Here is a 14,795-nt window from a genome sequence, read left to right as displayed (position 1 = left end):
TTGCTAATACTCTCTAGGTCAGATAGGGCAATCTAGGCTTTAGAAGCAGGATGTGCAGGTACCTACAAGGTAATGAGTCAGTCAGGGTGTCTGGGCACTCCATCATCAGTACTAGAGGTGCTTTGACATCACAGCTAATGTTTCCAATAAAACACTAGATGGCAGCACTGAGAATTGAGTCCTCAAGCTTTGATCTAGGAATTGTGACTTCAAATTCCCAGCGACATGTTAATAGTAGAATGCCTGTAGAGAATACTGGCAGGGGTTGGGGAGAAGTGAGGCACTGTTGGTGGGAATGCTGCACTGGTGAAGGGGGGTGTATTCTGTCTATGAATGAAACCCAATTGTAAACATGCTTGTAATCATTGCGCTTAAATAAAGATTTATTATTATTATTATTATTACCCATTCTTTGGTAGAAATTAACACACAGGATCCTGCATACATCTGAAAACAGACAACTATAATGACTAGATTTATAATCATAAAACCTCAATAAAGTAAATAATTCCATAAAAACGGGCAGGAGAAAAGAACAAATCTATATTTGGAGTTAAATGAAAGTAAATGGATAGAACAAAATAAAGATCAGTGATATCTGATCCTGATGTCTACCAGAACTGAGTTTGGTAAAAAGAACTGGAAGGATGAGCAAAGATAACTTAGAGTAGTGATGAGAGAAGCTTAGAATCTTATGGTGGGTGAAAAATAGAAGCATAGTATTTCTAGAACATTCTAATTTATTATTGTTATTGTTATTATTATTATTAATTGGTAAATTATTTTGCCTGAGATGCCATAAATACTATGCCATAATAAATGAATAGCAACCATCGATAAATATTTTCATTTTATTTTATATACCAGTGGATTCTAATAAAAATACAAATTGAATTGTCACATAACTGTTAGGATGAGTTGATTATCAGGATCTTTTAAGAGAACTAAGATTAAAAATATATTTCCTGAACCTCTTCTTAATAGTTTTAATTGGAGAATGGTACCTTATGTGACATAGTCCTTCCATAAACAGTTGTCTAAAAGATTTTACTCTTTTAAATTTAACATTTTTTCAAAATACAAGGCCTTACTTCTCAACCGACACAAATATTATTTTGTTCCAAAGTCTCCTTATGGCACTTTTTACTTCCTTATTCCTGAAAGTATAAATCAAAGGATTAAGTAGAGGAGTTAGGACAGTGTAGAAGACCTCCAATATTTTGTCAAAGGATAAATTAGACGGAGGCCGTGCATACTCAATTATACATGGAACAAAGAACAAAACTACAACAGCAATATGAGCTCCACAAGTAGAGAGGGCTTTCCTCTGGCCTTCAGTGCTGTGTTTTCTCAAGGAGAACAAGATGACACTATAGGACACAAGCAACATGGAGAAGATGAGGATACAGAAGAATCCACTGTTTGTCACCACCAAAAGACCGAAGACATACGTATCAGTGCAGGCAAGTTTCAATAATGGGTACAAGTCACACATAAAGTTATCCATGACATTGGAGCCACAAAAGGGTAGCTGAAAAGTAAAGAGAATTTGAATGATTGAATGCAGAAATCCCCCTGTCCAGGCTACTGCAATCAGAATGCCACAGAGCCTTGAGTTCATGATGGAAGAATAGTGCAAGGGCTTGCAGATGGCCACATACCTGTCATAGGCCATGGCTGTTAAAACAATCACCTCTGTCCCTGAAAGAAAATGCACAGCAAAGACCTGTGTCATACACCCTCCAAAGGAGATGGTTTTCTTCTCATAGAGACAGTCTATAATCATTTTGGGAGTAGTAGCAGAGGTATGGCATGCATCCAGGAAGGACAGGAAAGACAGGAAGAAGTACATTGGGGAACCCAGGAGAGCTGGAGTGCTGCGGATGGTCACCACAATCAGCAGATTGCCACAGACAGTTGCAATGTAGATACACAGAAATACAACAAAAATGACTTTCTGGGCATATGGGTTCTTGGAAAGTCCAAGAAAAACAAACTCAGTTACAAAACTTTGGTTTTGCATGATTTCCCAGGAAAAGCTCAGAGCTACCAAGCTGAGCATTAAAATCTGCAATTATAAAAACAAAAAGGTTATATCAGCAAGGTTATGATCATGGGTATGCACATGATTGTTCACCTATAGTGTTTTTTTTCCTCTGTATCACTGAAATTACTAAAATAGAATTCTGTTAAAGGTGATAATGTGAGAATAGGAAAAGTTGTGCTTACTAAGTCATAAACTAGACTAGAGGAAGACAGACCATTAGATTCTGCAGTGAAGCAAACCATAGTGTGATACGGTTGGAGGCAATGTTATCTAAATTGATAGCATTGATCAATTAGTTATGTAAGTGGTTAAGAAGGGATTCTGAAGCCACATCCTAGTTCCAAGGACTCCAGAACAGCAATTTATTTGTTTTGACAAGCACCGGCAAGTAAGAATAGGTATTAGATACATGATGTACTTGGTCATTAGAATGATTTATCTAGAAAAGGGAATAAAGGTGTTAGGGATACTTTAAAATCACAGCGTACCGCAATGATTTCTGGAAGATTCTAAAGTGATAAGACTTTCAATATCAATTAGGTCTATCAAAGGGAACCTCATTTAAAATGCTGAGGTCTATATATGTACATAGTGCATGCCAGTTATACTTGTGTTAGTTATTATTTTATAATATAGAGCTTTATATTTAAAATATTACCAGTAATAATACTGGTTGATTAATATTAAGTATGGAATTAATTGTCAACCATGACAGCAAAGTGCTGTCATGATTTCATTTTGTTGTTGTTTTTTGGTCACACCCAACAGTTCTCAAGGGTTACTTCTGGCTGTGAACTCAGAATTCTGGCAGACTTATGAGATGCTGAGGGTCAAACTTTGATCTGTCCTTGGTCAGCAGTCTGCAAGGCTAAAATCTTACCACGGTGCTATCACTCTGAATCCTAGGACTGTTATGATTTCTAAGTTAAATAAAGCCTTAAATAATTGTTGAGTAACTATTCCTCAATAAATATCAATACTAGGTTGATTCATATAGACCTATAGAAAAATTAAGACTTAAAAGTGCTCTTTCAAATAAATAGCATGTGCTGATCTGGAGTCTAAAACCAAATCCTCAGTTTTATCACCCAGCTCATTTTGTTAGATCAACCCCAAAGGGAACAAGGATCTTTCATTCTAAGCAAGAAATTAATAGCATGAATGACTTTCTTCTGTTTCTTGTCAGATCACAGATAAGAAATAGAACAATATAATGATATAGCTTAATCTTTATCAGCATTACTGATGACTTGTTAACCACATATATAATTTTATCCAATTTAATTGCAATAACCTCCTCACTCTACCTATTTCAAATTCTTGACAGTTCTCTCTTGCAAAATACAGATATTTATTTACCACTCACCTAAATGTCTCAATGGTTTATTGAAAGGATGATTTCAATTATTTTCTTGAAATTATTTTCTGAAATTTTTCTTTTGTTATTGAGCTAAAAAATTTTCTTTTGTTATTGGTTGAAGTTACTTTTACTTCTCACTTAGAAAGTGAAATTTATTACATTCAGAAAGCTTTCTCTTTAATTAGCCGCAGGATATTTCAACTTCTCAGTTCCTGTCTGGACATAACTTCAAGAATGATTACATCTTCAACTATACCTAATGCAAGAAGCATCAAAAATTTTATGCATAAAAACTAATACCTACAAATCTACATGGATTTTATATAACTCTCCAAATAAAATGTATATTTTACTAATACAAAATGAACAAATTCTGTCAATTTTGAAAAAAACTATTCAAAAGATTCATATTCTTATGGCCACACTTAGCATACAAAAGTAAAAAGTTGTAAAATACTAATGTTCACATTATTTTTAAATAGTGTAAAAACACACTAGTTGCTGTGAATTTAAATACTTCCTAAGAGATTGTTCTTAATCACAATAGTTCAGGTATTTCATTACCTAGAAGTTCAGAGAAAGAAGATAGAATTTATGAATGGTCTAATTGTCAATTAGTTACAGGGATTAGCTGAAACTAATATATAGCATAAAATCATTTTATAAATTTTATACAAGAATATTTATCATAACTTCTACCTTAATAATTTTAATGATACCATTTAATACCAGTTGTAATTCTGCATACACTTAGAAAAAGAAACAACATTTTTTTTTGCTTTTTCTAGAAAATTCTATCCTTTCTACCTTGAAAATCATATTTTTAATGAACTGGGGACAATTTAAGGATGATTCAGGGCTCCCTGTGGCTCTGATATCTGGATTCAGGTCATTTCTTAAAAATATGAAATTGCATGGTTTTCTGCTCTATTTGTCTAATTTCCTGCTTATCCATTTTCATATTAAAAAATAATTTTCAGGGGCTGGAGCGGTGGTGCAGCTGTAGACCTTTTGCCTTGCAAGAGGCTGATCCAGGACAAACTTCGGTTAGATCCCTCAGCTGTTTATCAAACAGTAAAGTTTACCTGCATTTATAAATATTTTATACTTATATGTCAGTCACTTTAAATTGGTAATATCCAAAATAGACTGACTTGCCATTAATATCTCCTCCCAAATTCTATACTTCTATTATATCTTGTGTCAGCATTATAATTTACATCACAAAATATTTTTATTGACATTTTAGCTAGATTTATGCCTTTATTTGATCATCTGGAAAGTCTTTTTTTTTCAGGATCCATATTACTTCATTCTCAGAATAAAACTCTTCCTTTACTTAAATATGTCAACCATTATATATTTAGTATTGATGCCATATCTACATCTATATTTTGATGAATAGACTGCCTTTATTTTTTAAATAATTTAGTTCATTATAATAATATGATAGACATAGCTAACGCAAAAAGAGCTCAGAGATTTAGTTACATAAATACACTTTATCAATCTTTAGGCATAAATATATAGCTGTATGTAATATTAAAAGCATTCAAAGAACATTAATTGTATTACTTTTAATAGAATACAGTGCTTTATGACATATGACTTTTCATTTCGATTCATGCTCTTCCAAGTCCCATTTGCTGTCGTTTTGGAAGTGCTGTACTCTATATCAAACTCATTAAGTTGTAAACAATATGAAATCATAATGTCCCTACATTGATACTTTTTATTGTATATCCTCAGAAATGTAAGAGTGGGAAATATTTCTGGATACATAATAAAGAATAAAGTTCAAATTGAGTCTATGGCAAAACAGTGCATAGTTTCAATTCACCTAATTTGTATTTTGATAATGAACTTAACTACACAAAGGTAAAATTGGCTTTTGAAAGAACAAATATTTGAATCGTTCACCATATATTTTACTTCAAATTCTTGGTACTTACTGATTACTAAATATTTCTTAAATGTTGTTTTATTGGCACTTGACAAAATATTTTGTTTTCAAATATCTAAGCCTATAATAATAATAATAATAATCCCTATTAAAAGGAGGACTAATAGGATAGCTGCTTTTTGTGATTAGTCCTAGAGTGCAAAGATAAATGATAAAACTAAGATTCTATATATAAACTGGAGAGCTGGATTATATCATTTATAAGTTCAAAATTGAAATTTGAAATTCTTTCTTAAAATGCAAAATTGCAAACTATGGACCTTACCACCGCTCTCTTTATTGAAAGGTCTGGTGCTGGCAATCTTTTATTCTCTGTTAACAAATGCAGAAACTGGCCACCAAATACAGGAAGGCCAATTCCAAGTTCTGTTTCTACATCTCAGAGACAGTGCAAGAGCATCTCTAGTTGAAGATGCAGAGAATATTTCCTACTGCTGGTGCAGCCCTGTCTTCAACATGGTGTGAAGAAGCAGAAATAAGAAATCAAAGTTTTTTTTCCTCGATCGATTTCCCACTGGAATTACAGGATATTTTCTTGAGACACCAGGAACCTATACAATTGCCTCTCAGTTTTCCCCAGGGCTGGGAATTTCCCAGCTGTATGATTTTCTGAGAGTTACCTCCACTTTAGTTTACTCAAGAGTTTGCAAAAATCTTTATGTCCCTGATCAATTAGATATTTTTATATACTTTTGGAATCTTATTTTGTCCACTATTTGAAAATTCTTTATCTTCAGCAATAGTATACTAAGTATCAAGAAATGAAATATAGTCTGTCTGTGAAAAAGGTTGAAAGTTTTATGTACTTAAAAATGTCAGAACGAAGTTCTGGAATAAGACTTAACATCAAATTCTAATGTGAAATATGTTAATCTGTGTTTATTAGATAATAACAAAGGCTACAAAACATAGGAGGTGTACATTAAATAAACATGTCCTGCTTTTCTTAAGTTACATAGTCTCATAGTCTATCAATTTTGAAGCTAATAGAAAATTTCTAGAGAATAAAACAATTTTCAGTGTTTTGAAATACAAAATGCCTTGTCATTAAGTGGTTATTCTAAGTTTCTAAGTTCTGTTTTAATACTACGGTATATTATTTTTTGGCTCGGGTCATACCTGGGTGCATTCAGGGGTTACTCCTGGCTCTGTGCTTCAGTATCACTCCTGGCAAATAGGACACTGGGGCTAAAATCCAGAGTAGCTGCATGCAGGTAAACGTTCTCTCCACTATGCTATCATTTCAGCCTTATCACTATGGACTAGTCTTTGTTGTTATCTCTGAGAAATAGCATGATATACATGTATATATGCATAGTGTTCATATGATTGTTCCATGCTTTCTGGGTGTTTGCTGTGTTACTAGGTGACAGACAGCACCAGGATTCCAACTTCCCTGCTCTACTGTCCCTAAGACCATATTATCCCCTCTTTGACTTATTTAATTCTGTGTTCTATTGACCACATCTAAGAATTTGCTTCCATTGCTTCTGTTTTCTAACCATTCCATTGAATTGCTTGTTGAGACTTCACACATAAGCAAGATATTCTGGTATTTGTCTTTCTGCTCTGACACACTTCACTTGCCACGACACTTCAGTTTAATTTCAGTAAAACTAAAATGCTTGATTTTACCTTTTCTCATACCTGAGTACTTTTCATTTGCATGTATATACTGCAATACTTTGATCTGCTGGTCTGGGGCTGCTCACTTAGATTATTTCCAATTTTTGACTATTATGAAGAGTATTAACTATTTTTTGTGTGAATATATGTCTCTATATATTTATAAATAATGCTTTTGCTATATTTATATAGGTACCAGGAGTTGGATAACAAGTCATATAGAAGTTTCATATTATCTTTTTTTTTGAGAAGTGTGCATTCTATTTCTGGAAAGGTGGGACTATATGCAATGCTATCAACAGTAAATAAATCTTCATTTCCACTATTTCTTCACCACCATTAATATTTTCATTTTTTATATAACAATGATTAGTTGTTTTAGTTTATCTTTACTAGTTCATGAACGAAAATTGAAACTTTGAAGGGTAATAGGGAAGGGGGCTTCCCTGTAACTTCACAAAGGGTTTGGGATTAACTTTCTGCAATACACAACTATCTTGGTCCCTGGGACCATGATCAAGATAAAGTTATGATTCTTAAGTCCTGTCAATACTAAGAATTATCCAAACTCCCTCTGTGGTGTTTGGGAACCCAGAGAGCAACAACTACTGGGTGTAGGTATCTCAAGAGCTAAACCAAGTGATGCTTAGGAGGCTATGAATTGTTAGGGATTACACATATCTGGAGCATATACTATCTCACCATGATAATGAAAATTTTTTCTTATGCCTATTAAACATTTGTATATTTTTTGCTTTTTTTATTTGTATTTTTTATGAAATATCTGTTCAACTCACACTTCAAAATTTTGTGCAATTTCTTATTTTCTGAATTTAGATGCTCCAAGTTCTTAGATGGCCTGGATATTACTTTTGGGCCAGTTTTTGTGAAAGAAAACATCCTCCTTTTTAGTATATTGCTCATCTTTCGCAGTGTGATAATTTATTAGTCTGACATAGTCGCATTTAAAATCAAAATTAAAAATCAATAGATTTTTTTTTGGTTTTTGGGCCACACCTGGCATTGCTCAGAAATAGCTTCTGGCATGCACGGGGGACCATATAGGACACTAGGATTCAAACCAACCACCTTTGGTCCTGGATTGGCTGCTTGCAAGGCAAATGCCACTGTGCTATCTCTCCGGGCCCAAAAAATCAATATTTTTGAAGAACTCTTCCCTGAGTATTTCAATATATTTTATGTATTTAGTTCTGATATAAAAGGTTTTAATTTATTTTCAATTGTCATTTCTATACAGTGTGAGAAATTGACATGCCACAGCATACAGCATTGTATGCTTACATTCATGTAAGACTAACATTTGTTCCCAATTCCACTTATTAAATAGTCATTCTAGTTTTACCTAATGCAATTCACTATTTTGTATAAAATTTACTAGCCAGAACTATCTATGCAATTCATTCTAATAACTGTCTTCGGTAAATGACTGCAGAGGCAAAAGCAACAACAAAAAGCAGACAAATTGGAATACATCAAATTAAAAGGGTTCTGCGCAGCAAAAGAAGCTTAAGTTATAATAAAAATATGCCCTACTTAATGGGCAACACACTACTGTCGAGGAAAAGGCATCTCTCTCTGAGATATACACAGCTCTCTCAAAGCTCAACAACACACAAAATCACTTGAAAATGGTGTGAGGATATGAACAAACATTTACCAAAGAAGACTATATGAAAAATGTATTCCCTGGAACTTTTGATAATGGGAGAACAAATTTATAAATGAGATAATAGTACATGGCATAGAGAATGGCATATATTAAAATTCTGAAAAGAGCAATATATGGTGGGCTTGTGGTAAAAGATGAATCCTCATTAATGTTGGTAGGAATGCTATTTGGCTCAATAACCAAGAAAAGCAATATAGAGATCTTACACAAAATCTAGGAATAGAACTCCCTACAAACAAGTCAAAACACAAAAATATTAACATGAATACTTATCTAAACTGCTTAAATAAATAGTAAAGTTCTGGAAACAAGAAAGTGCACATCTATAAATGATCAGATCAAGATATGGTAAATACGCAACACAATGGAATACTGTATCATTCCACCATTACAGAAGGGACCAGCAGGTGCTTTGAAATAGCTGTGTGCCTGTATTTCCAGATGTGAACAATACGTGCCAGAATTTGCCAGAGTGTCCTCTAGTTTCAGCTGATCCACAAGATCCTGCATATATATAAAAATTAGAAATTACAATGGGATGTATACATTAATCACAAAAATTTCAACTAAATAAAGATTCCATTAGCTACCCTATAATATGCTGTCAAGCTCAAGCATAAAATTTTCTACAACATGAAATTTTCTGCAACATAAGTGAACTAGAGGATATGATGCTGATGGCGACATCCAGAAGAAAAGGGATAAAAACAGACCTATCTCTCATATGTGGGACTTAACAACATTCAGTAAAGACAGCAATAAAAGGCCAAAGGCAACAGAACAGGAAAGTTTGTTCTCAGAACTCAGGCTTCAGGTTGGAGGTGGAAAGTTGAAATTTGAGACATCATGGTAGGAAATTGCAACTCTGGTGATGAGTATGGTTTTGAAATGATTGAACCACATTCTCATGGAAGGGGAGTGGAGCAGTGAGATCTTATTTGCACCACACCTGTTCAAGATAAGATATCAAGGTGTGTGAGCAGTTGAGTCTGGTGCTATGTACCAGCTGGGGCAGTTTAGTCTGGTGAGATGTACACGCTGGGGCCTGTAAATGAGGGGTGCAGGAAACCTGGACTGACAGTGCAAGCTGGGAGTGAATAGAAGGAGGCACTTAAGGTGTTTCTTCAGTGTCAATAATGCCAAAAGTCAAGTTTCTTCTTTTCCTCTATCCCATTGCAGAGTCCAAACAACCATGTTGTGATACAAATGATAAACTAAATATAAATAAAACTTCCAGACATCATAAAAGGACCTAGGGGAGAGTAAAAGAGCATGTACGGAGCCTGCAGTTATATCCATGAGAGTATACTTCAAGGGCAGAGAAAACCTGCATCTCTTAGGCCAGAGGAATTACCTTTCTAATATCCCCAATTTTTACTGTGCCTAGGCAAAAAAATAGCACAAATTAATATTTTAAATTATTTTTGTAATTATCATTACTTGGTTTTTATTTTTTCTTTGCCTTTTCCCCATCTGTGCTTTGATTCGTCTTTATTTCAGGACTGTGGTTAGTGTTTGATTGTATTCTTTATTGCTGTCGTGCTTTTCAGGTTTTGTTTGTTTGTTTTTTGTGGTTAATTTTTTGTATTATTTTTATGTTTTCCTTCCTTTTTCCCTTTATTTTCTTAAACTTGCTGTAGTGCTTTTCAGGTTTTGTTTCTTTGTATTGGGGGTGATTTTTTTGTATTATTTTTATGTTTTCCTTCTTTTTCCCCTTTATTTTCTTAAACTAATTTTTATAGTCTCTAGAAGGACTCCTCCCACTCTTTGCTTGTTTGAATTTTTGCCCCCTCCTCAGTTTTTTTTTCTTTTTTTTTGTTTGTTTTTTTGGTATGGTTTTACTTTGTTCACACCCGACATCGCTCAGAGGTTACTCCTGGCTCTACACTAAGAAAGTGCTCTTGCCAGGCTCGGGAAACCATATGAGATGCTGGGATTCGAACCACAGAATTTCTGCATGCAAGGCAAATGCCTTACCTCCATGCTATCTCTCTGGCCCCTCCATTTTTTCTTTTTCCTTTTTTTTCTTACCTTCAAACAGAACCACATAACTTGAACCATCTTATTTTGCCTCGCAAATTAAGGGGAAATTGAGGGGGAAATAATGGAGGGCACCAAGACCAAACAGTCTTATGAACATTGAGTAGAAATAAAAAAAATGATCAGACTTGAACACAAAATCCAAAGCCAACTACAACAGAATCGATACCCAACCTACAACAGGCTAGACACAGAAGGAACCACTTATACTAGCAGTCCAGGGGGCAAAAGAGAGGCAATATGAGATGCATATTGGGAATAGGGGTGGAGGGAGGACAACATTGGTGGTGGGAATGCCCCTGACTCAGTGTCACTAGGTACCTGAAATACTACTGTGAATAATTTGTAATCCACTTTGGTCAAAATAAAAAAAATTAATAAAAATAAATAAATAAAATAAATTGTATAATCTGACACAATAAATAGAAATATCAACTGTCCTGAGTGATTTCAAGGTGGAATAAAAGTCCAAACTTCCCCCTATTCAATATATGACAGAGAATCTCAGCCAGCCATTCAATAGGAGGGAGAGAGATAGAAAAATAAAAAAGGAGAAGTAGAAAGCAAATCCATAGCAACTCCTCTGATGTAAAGCAAGCCTGGAACTACCATCTACACTTACATACATCTGCAATGCTCATATTCAATTGCAGAAGCCAAATCTTTTTCAAGCTTTGGAACATTACGCTGTTGATCATGTCTATACTACATAGTTTCGATGAACTTTAGGGAGAAAAGATATGCAATTGTCTTTATGTATACTGGGCCTGCGTAGTTAGCTGGGGATTCTGTAGATCACCACTACTCAAGAGTCCAAAACCTGCAGTCATGAACATTAGGTGGAAGCACTAGCCAGTGTGTCCTGTAGTTCCTGCTGATCCAGGAAACTTAGGTCTTAAATCCCCTGCACTAGCCCATTCAGTGTCAAGAATTTGCACACAGGGGATGGAGTGAAAGCGCAGTGATAGGGCGATTGCCTTGTACCTAGCCGTCCCAGACAGACCTGGATTCGATCTCTGGCATCCCATCTGGTTCCCCAAGCCTGCCAGGAGCAATTTCTGAGCTCAGAGGAAGGAATAACTCCTGAGTGCCACTGGATGTGGTCCCCCCCCAAAAAAAAAAAAAACCACTTTGCACATAAGACTCCTCAAACATCTGGGAGCAGGATTATATATAACAAGATTTAGAGAGTACTCAAAAATTAGCAATTTTTTAAAAATAAAGTAAAATATGGGAGATATGAGACTAGATCTCTATGTAGGGTGAAAAAATTAAATACTGATCAATGATTACTGACCCTGTAGAACTGAGTTGCTCAGTGGAGGTGTGGGGAGGATGAAGAGAGGAAACCTAGAGCAACACGAAGGGTTACTGAGGCTGTGAAGGTGTCCTGTAGGGGTATAGCTAGAAACATAGTATTTCTAAACTGTTAGGATTACAATATTGAACATTACAAAAAAGAGATATTACAGAGTGTAGGACACTTTCTTGTACATGGATGATCTGAGATCATTGGTGCCCTAAGTACTTCCAGGAGTAATTAGTGCGAGCAGTGCCGGAGTAACCCTTGAACATTAATGAACATAGCCAAAATCAAATCAAATATTTACCTTTCCTAAATCAAAATAAATAATACATCACATTGTAAATAAATAAGTAAAAATAACTGGTAAATTATTTATACTTTATTATTTTATAATTGGATTCCAACTTATAAATTAATTCTTCATGTCACTATTAGATTGAGACTTGCCTATCAAAATATCTGAAGATGCAGTGAAAATACATTTCCTGAATATTTTATTGATAGTTTTTATTGTATTATATAACCTTCTGTGTTATAGTCCTTCTAGTATTCCACAATAATGTGCTCTTTAAAATTTGACCTTTTTTTTTAACTTTAAGGCTATGTTTTGCTTTGTTTTGTTCTGTTTTAATTTTTCAAAAGAAACAACCATTTATATATTCCACAATTTCCTCATGGCATTTTTTACTTCCTTATTCCTGAATGTGTAAATCACAGGATTAAGTAGAGGAGTTAGGACAGTGTAGAAGACCTCCAATATTTTGTCAAAAGATAAATCAGATGGAGGCCGCGCATACTCGATTATACATGGGACAAAGAACAAAACTACAACAGCAATGTGAGATCCACAGGTAGAGAGGGCTTTCTTCTGGCCTTCAGTGCTGTGTTTTCTCAGGGAGAACAAGATGACACTATAGGAAACAAGCAACAAGGAGAAGATGAGGATGCAAAAAACCCCACTATTGGCTATGATCAAAAGAACAAAGACATAAGTATCAGTGCAGGCAAGTTTCATCAACGGATACAAATCACACATAAAATTATCCATGACATTAGGGCCACAGAAAGGTAGTTGAAAAGTTATAAGAAGTTGTATAGTGGAGTGCAGAAAGCCAGCTGTCCAGGCTACTCCAATTAGAATGTTGCAGAGCCTTGAATTCATGATGGAAGAATAGTGTAAGGGCTTGCAGATGGCTACATACCTGTCATAGGCCATGGCTGTGAGGACAATAAGTTCTGCCCCAGAAAAGAAGTGTCCAGCAAAGAGTTGGGTCATACACTGTCCAAAGGAGATAGTTTTCTTCTCATAGAGACAGTCTATAATCATTCTGGGTGCAAAAACAGAGGTATGGCATGCATCCAGGAAGGACAGGAAAGACAGGAAGTAGTACATTGGGGAGCCCAGGAGAGCTGGAGTGCTGCGGATGGTCACCACAATCAGCAGATTGCCACAGACAGTTGCAATGTAGATACACAGAAATACAACAAAAATGACTTTCTGGGCATATGGGTTCTTGGAAAGTCCCAGAAGGATAAATTCAGTTACAAAGCTTTGGTTTTGCATTGTGTCCCAAGAAACACACAAGCTACCACACTGAGAGTCCAACCTAAAATTATAAGAATAAAAAAGTTACATCAGAGAAGCTTATTAGTGTTTTATCATAGTCATTTACAAGATTTTTTTATTTATATGATGTTTTCATCTTTGTTACTGAAATCATAAAAGCAGAATTTTGTTAAAGGTCATAGCTCAAAAGACAAATGCACTTACTAAGTCATGAGTTATACAAGATGGATAACACTTAAACCCAATGAGATATGGTTAGAAAATAATTTTATCGGGCCGGGCGGTGGCGCTGGAGGTAAGGTAAGCCTTACCTGCGCTAGCCTAGGAGACGGACCGCGGTTCGATCCCCCGGCGTCCCATATGGTCCCCCAAGCCAGGAGCGACTTCTGAGCGCATAGCCAGGAGTAACCCCTGAGCGTCACCGGGTGTGGCCCAAAAACCAAAAAAAAAAAAAAAAGAAAAAAAAAAGAAAATAATTTTATCTCTGTTGCCATGCCTAAGTTGCTTAGTTATATTTTACTAAAATAAATTATTAAAATGGATCCTGAAGTCACAGCCCGAAATCTGAGGTATCGATTTTTTTACAAGAATTTGTCATGACAGATATCACCTTGTCATAATAGGCATTAGTCAAATATCCCTGATCAGGAGAACGCTTTACCCAGAAAAAAAAATGAGTTTCAGGTTCATGTTAAAAATCATATTGATCCTAAAATAATCACTGGAACAATGTGAAGTGGTAAAATTTTTTATAAAAATTAGGTCATAAAAGGTCACCTCAATGAATATGCTAGCTCTATACTTGTATAAAGTTGTATCAACTTTTTATCATATCAATTTAGATATTTTAATTTTCAATTAAATTATTTCTTTTTATAAAGTATTTCTTATACCAATTCTACTAGCAAGTGCTTTTTATTTTCTGTGCTAAATAATACCAGTAAAATAATTGTTGACACATGATTGACATGTGTCATGCATGTCAATGTGTCATGAATATGACATGCATATTCATCTGTAGAAAAATTTACCCTTGGGCCTGGAGAAATAGCACAGCAGCGTTTGCCTTGCAAGCAGCCGATCCAGGACCAAAGGTGGTTGGTTCGAATCCCGGTGTCCCATATGGTCCCCCGTGCCTGCCAGGAGCTATTTCTGAGCAGACAGCCAGGAGTAACCCTTGAGCACTGCCAGGTGTG

At 35.1% G+C, this 14,795-nt stretch overlaps 2 protein-coding genes across 2 annotated transcripts; both read right to left on the bottom strand.

The window, feature by feature from the left end:
• Positions 1–1,087: 1,087 nt before the first annotated feature.
• On the bottom strand, positions 1,088–2,023 carry LOC126017763 (olfactory receptor 4C15-like). Its single transcript, XM_049779817.1, has one exon. It carries the CDS (start codon positions 2,021–2,023, stop codon positions 1,088–1,090), a length of 936 nt encoding a protein of 311 aa, XP_049635774.1.
• A 10,661-nt stretch (positions 2,024–12,684) lies between these two features.
• On the bottom strand, positions 12,685–13,596 carry LOC126017817 (olfactory receptor 4C15-like). Its single transcript, XM_049779871.1, has one exon. The coding sequence runs from the start codon at positions 13,594–13,596 to the stop codon at positions 12,685–12,687; it is 912 nt and encodes a 303-aa protein (XP_049635828.1).
• Between the last annotated feature and the right edge of the window lie 1,199 nt (positions 13,597–14,795).

Source organism: Suncus etruscus, chromosome 9, assembly GCF_024139225.1.
Source record: "Suncus etruscus isolate mSunEtr1 chromosome 9, mSunEtr1.pri.cur, whole genome shotgun sequence".
In the NCBI taxonomy this organism is placed as follows: domain Eukaryota; kingdom Metazoa; phylum Chordata; class Mammalia; order Eulipotyphla; family Soricidae; genus Suncus; species Suncus etruscus.
Note: the sequence above shows the minus strand (reverse complement) of the source record. Positions and strands in the feature narration are given on the sequence as shown.

Bases quoted from the DNA above. Each gene is read 5' to 3' on its own strand.
- LOC126017763 (XM_049779817.1), bottom strand. From the start codon at position 2,023: ATGCAAAACCAAAGTTTTGTAACTGAGTTTGTTTTTCTTGGACTTTCC.
- LOC126017817 (XM_049779871.1), bottom strand. From the start codon at position 13,596: ATGCAAAACCAAAGCTTTGTAACTGAATTTATCCTTCTGGGACTTTCC.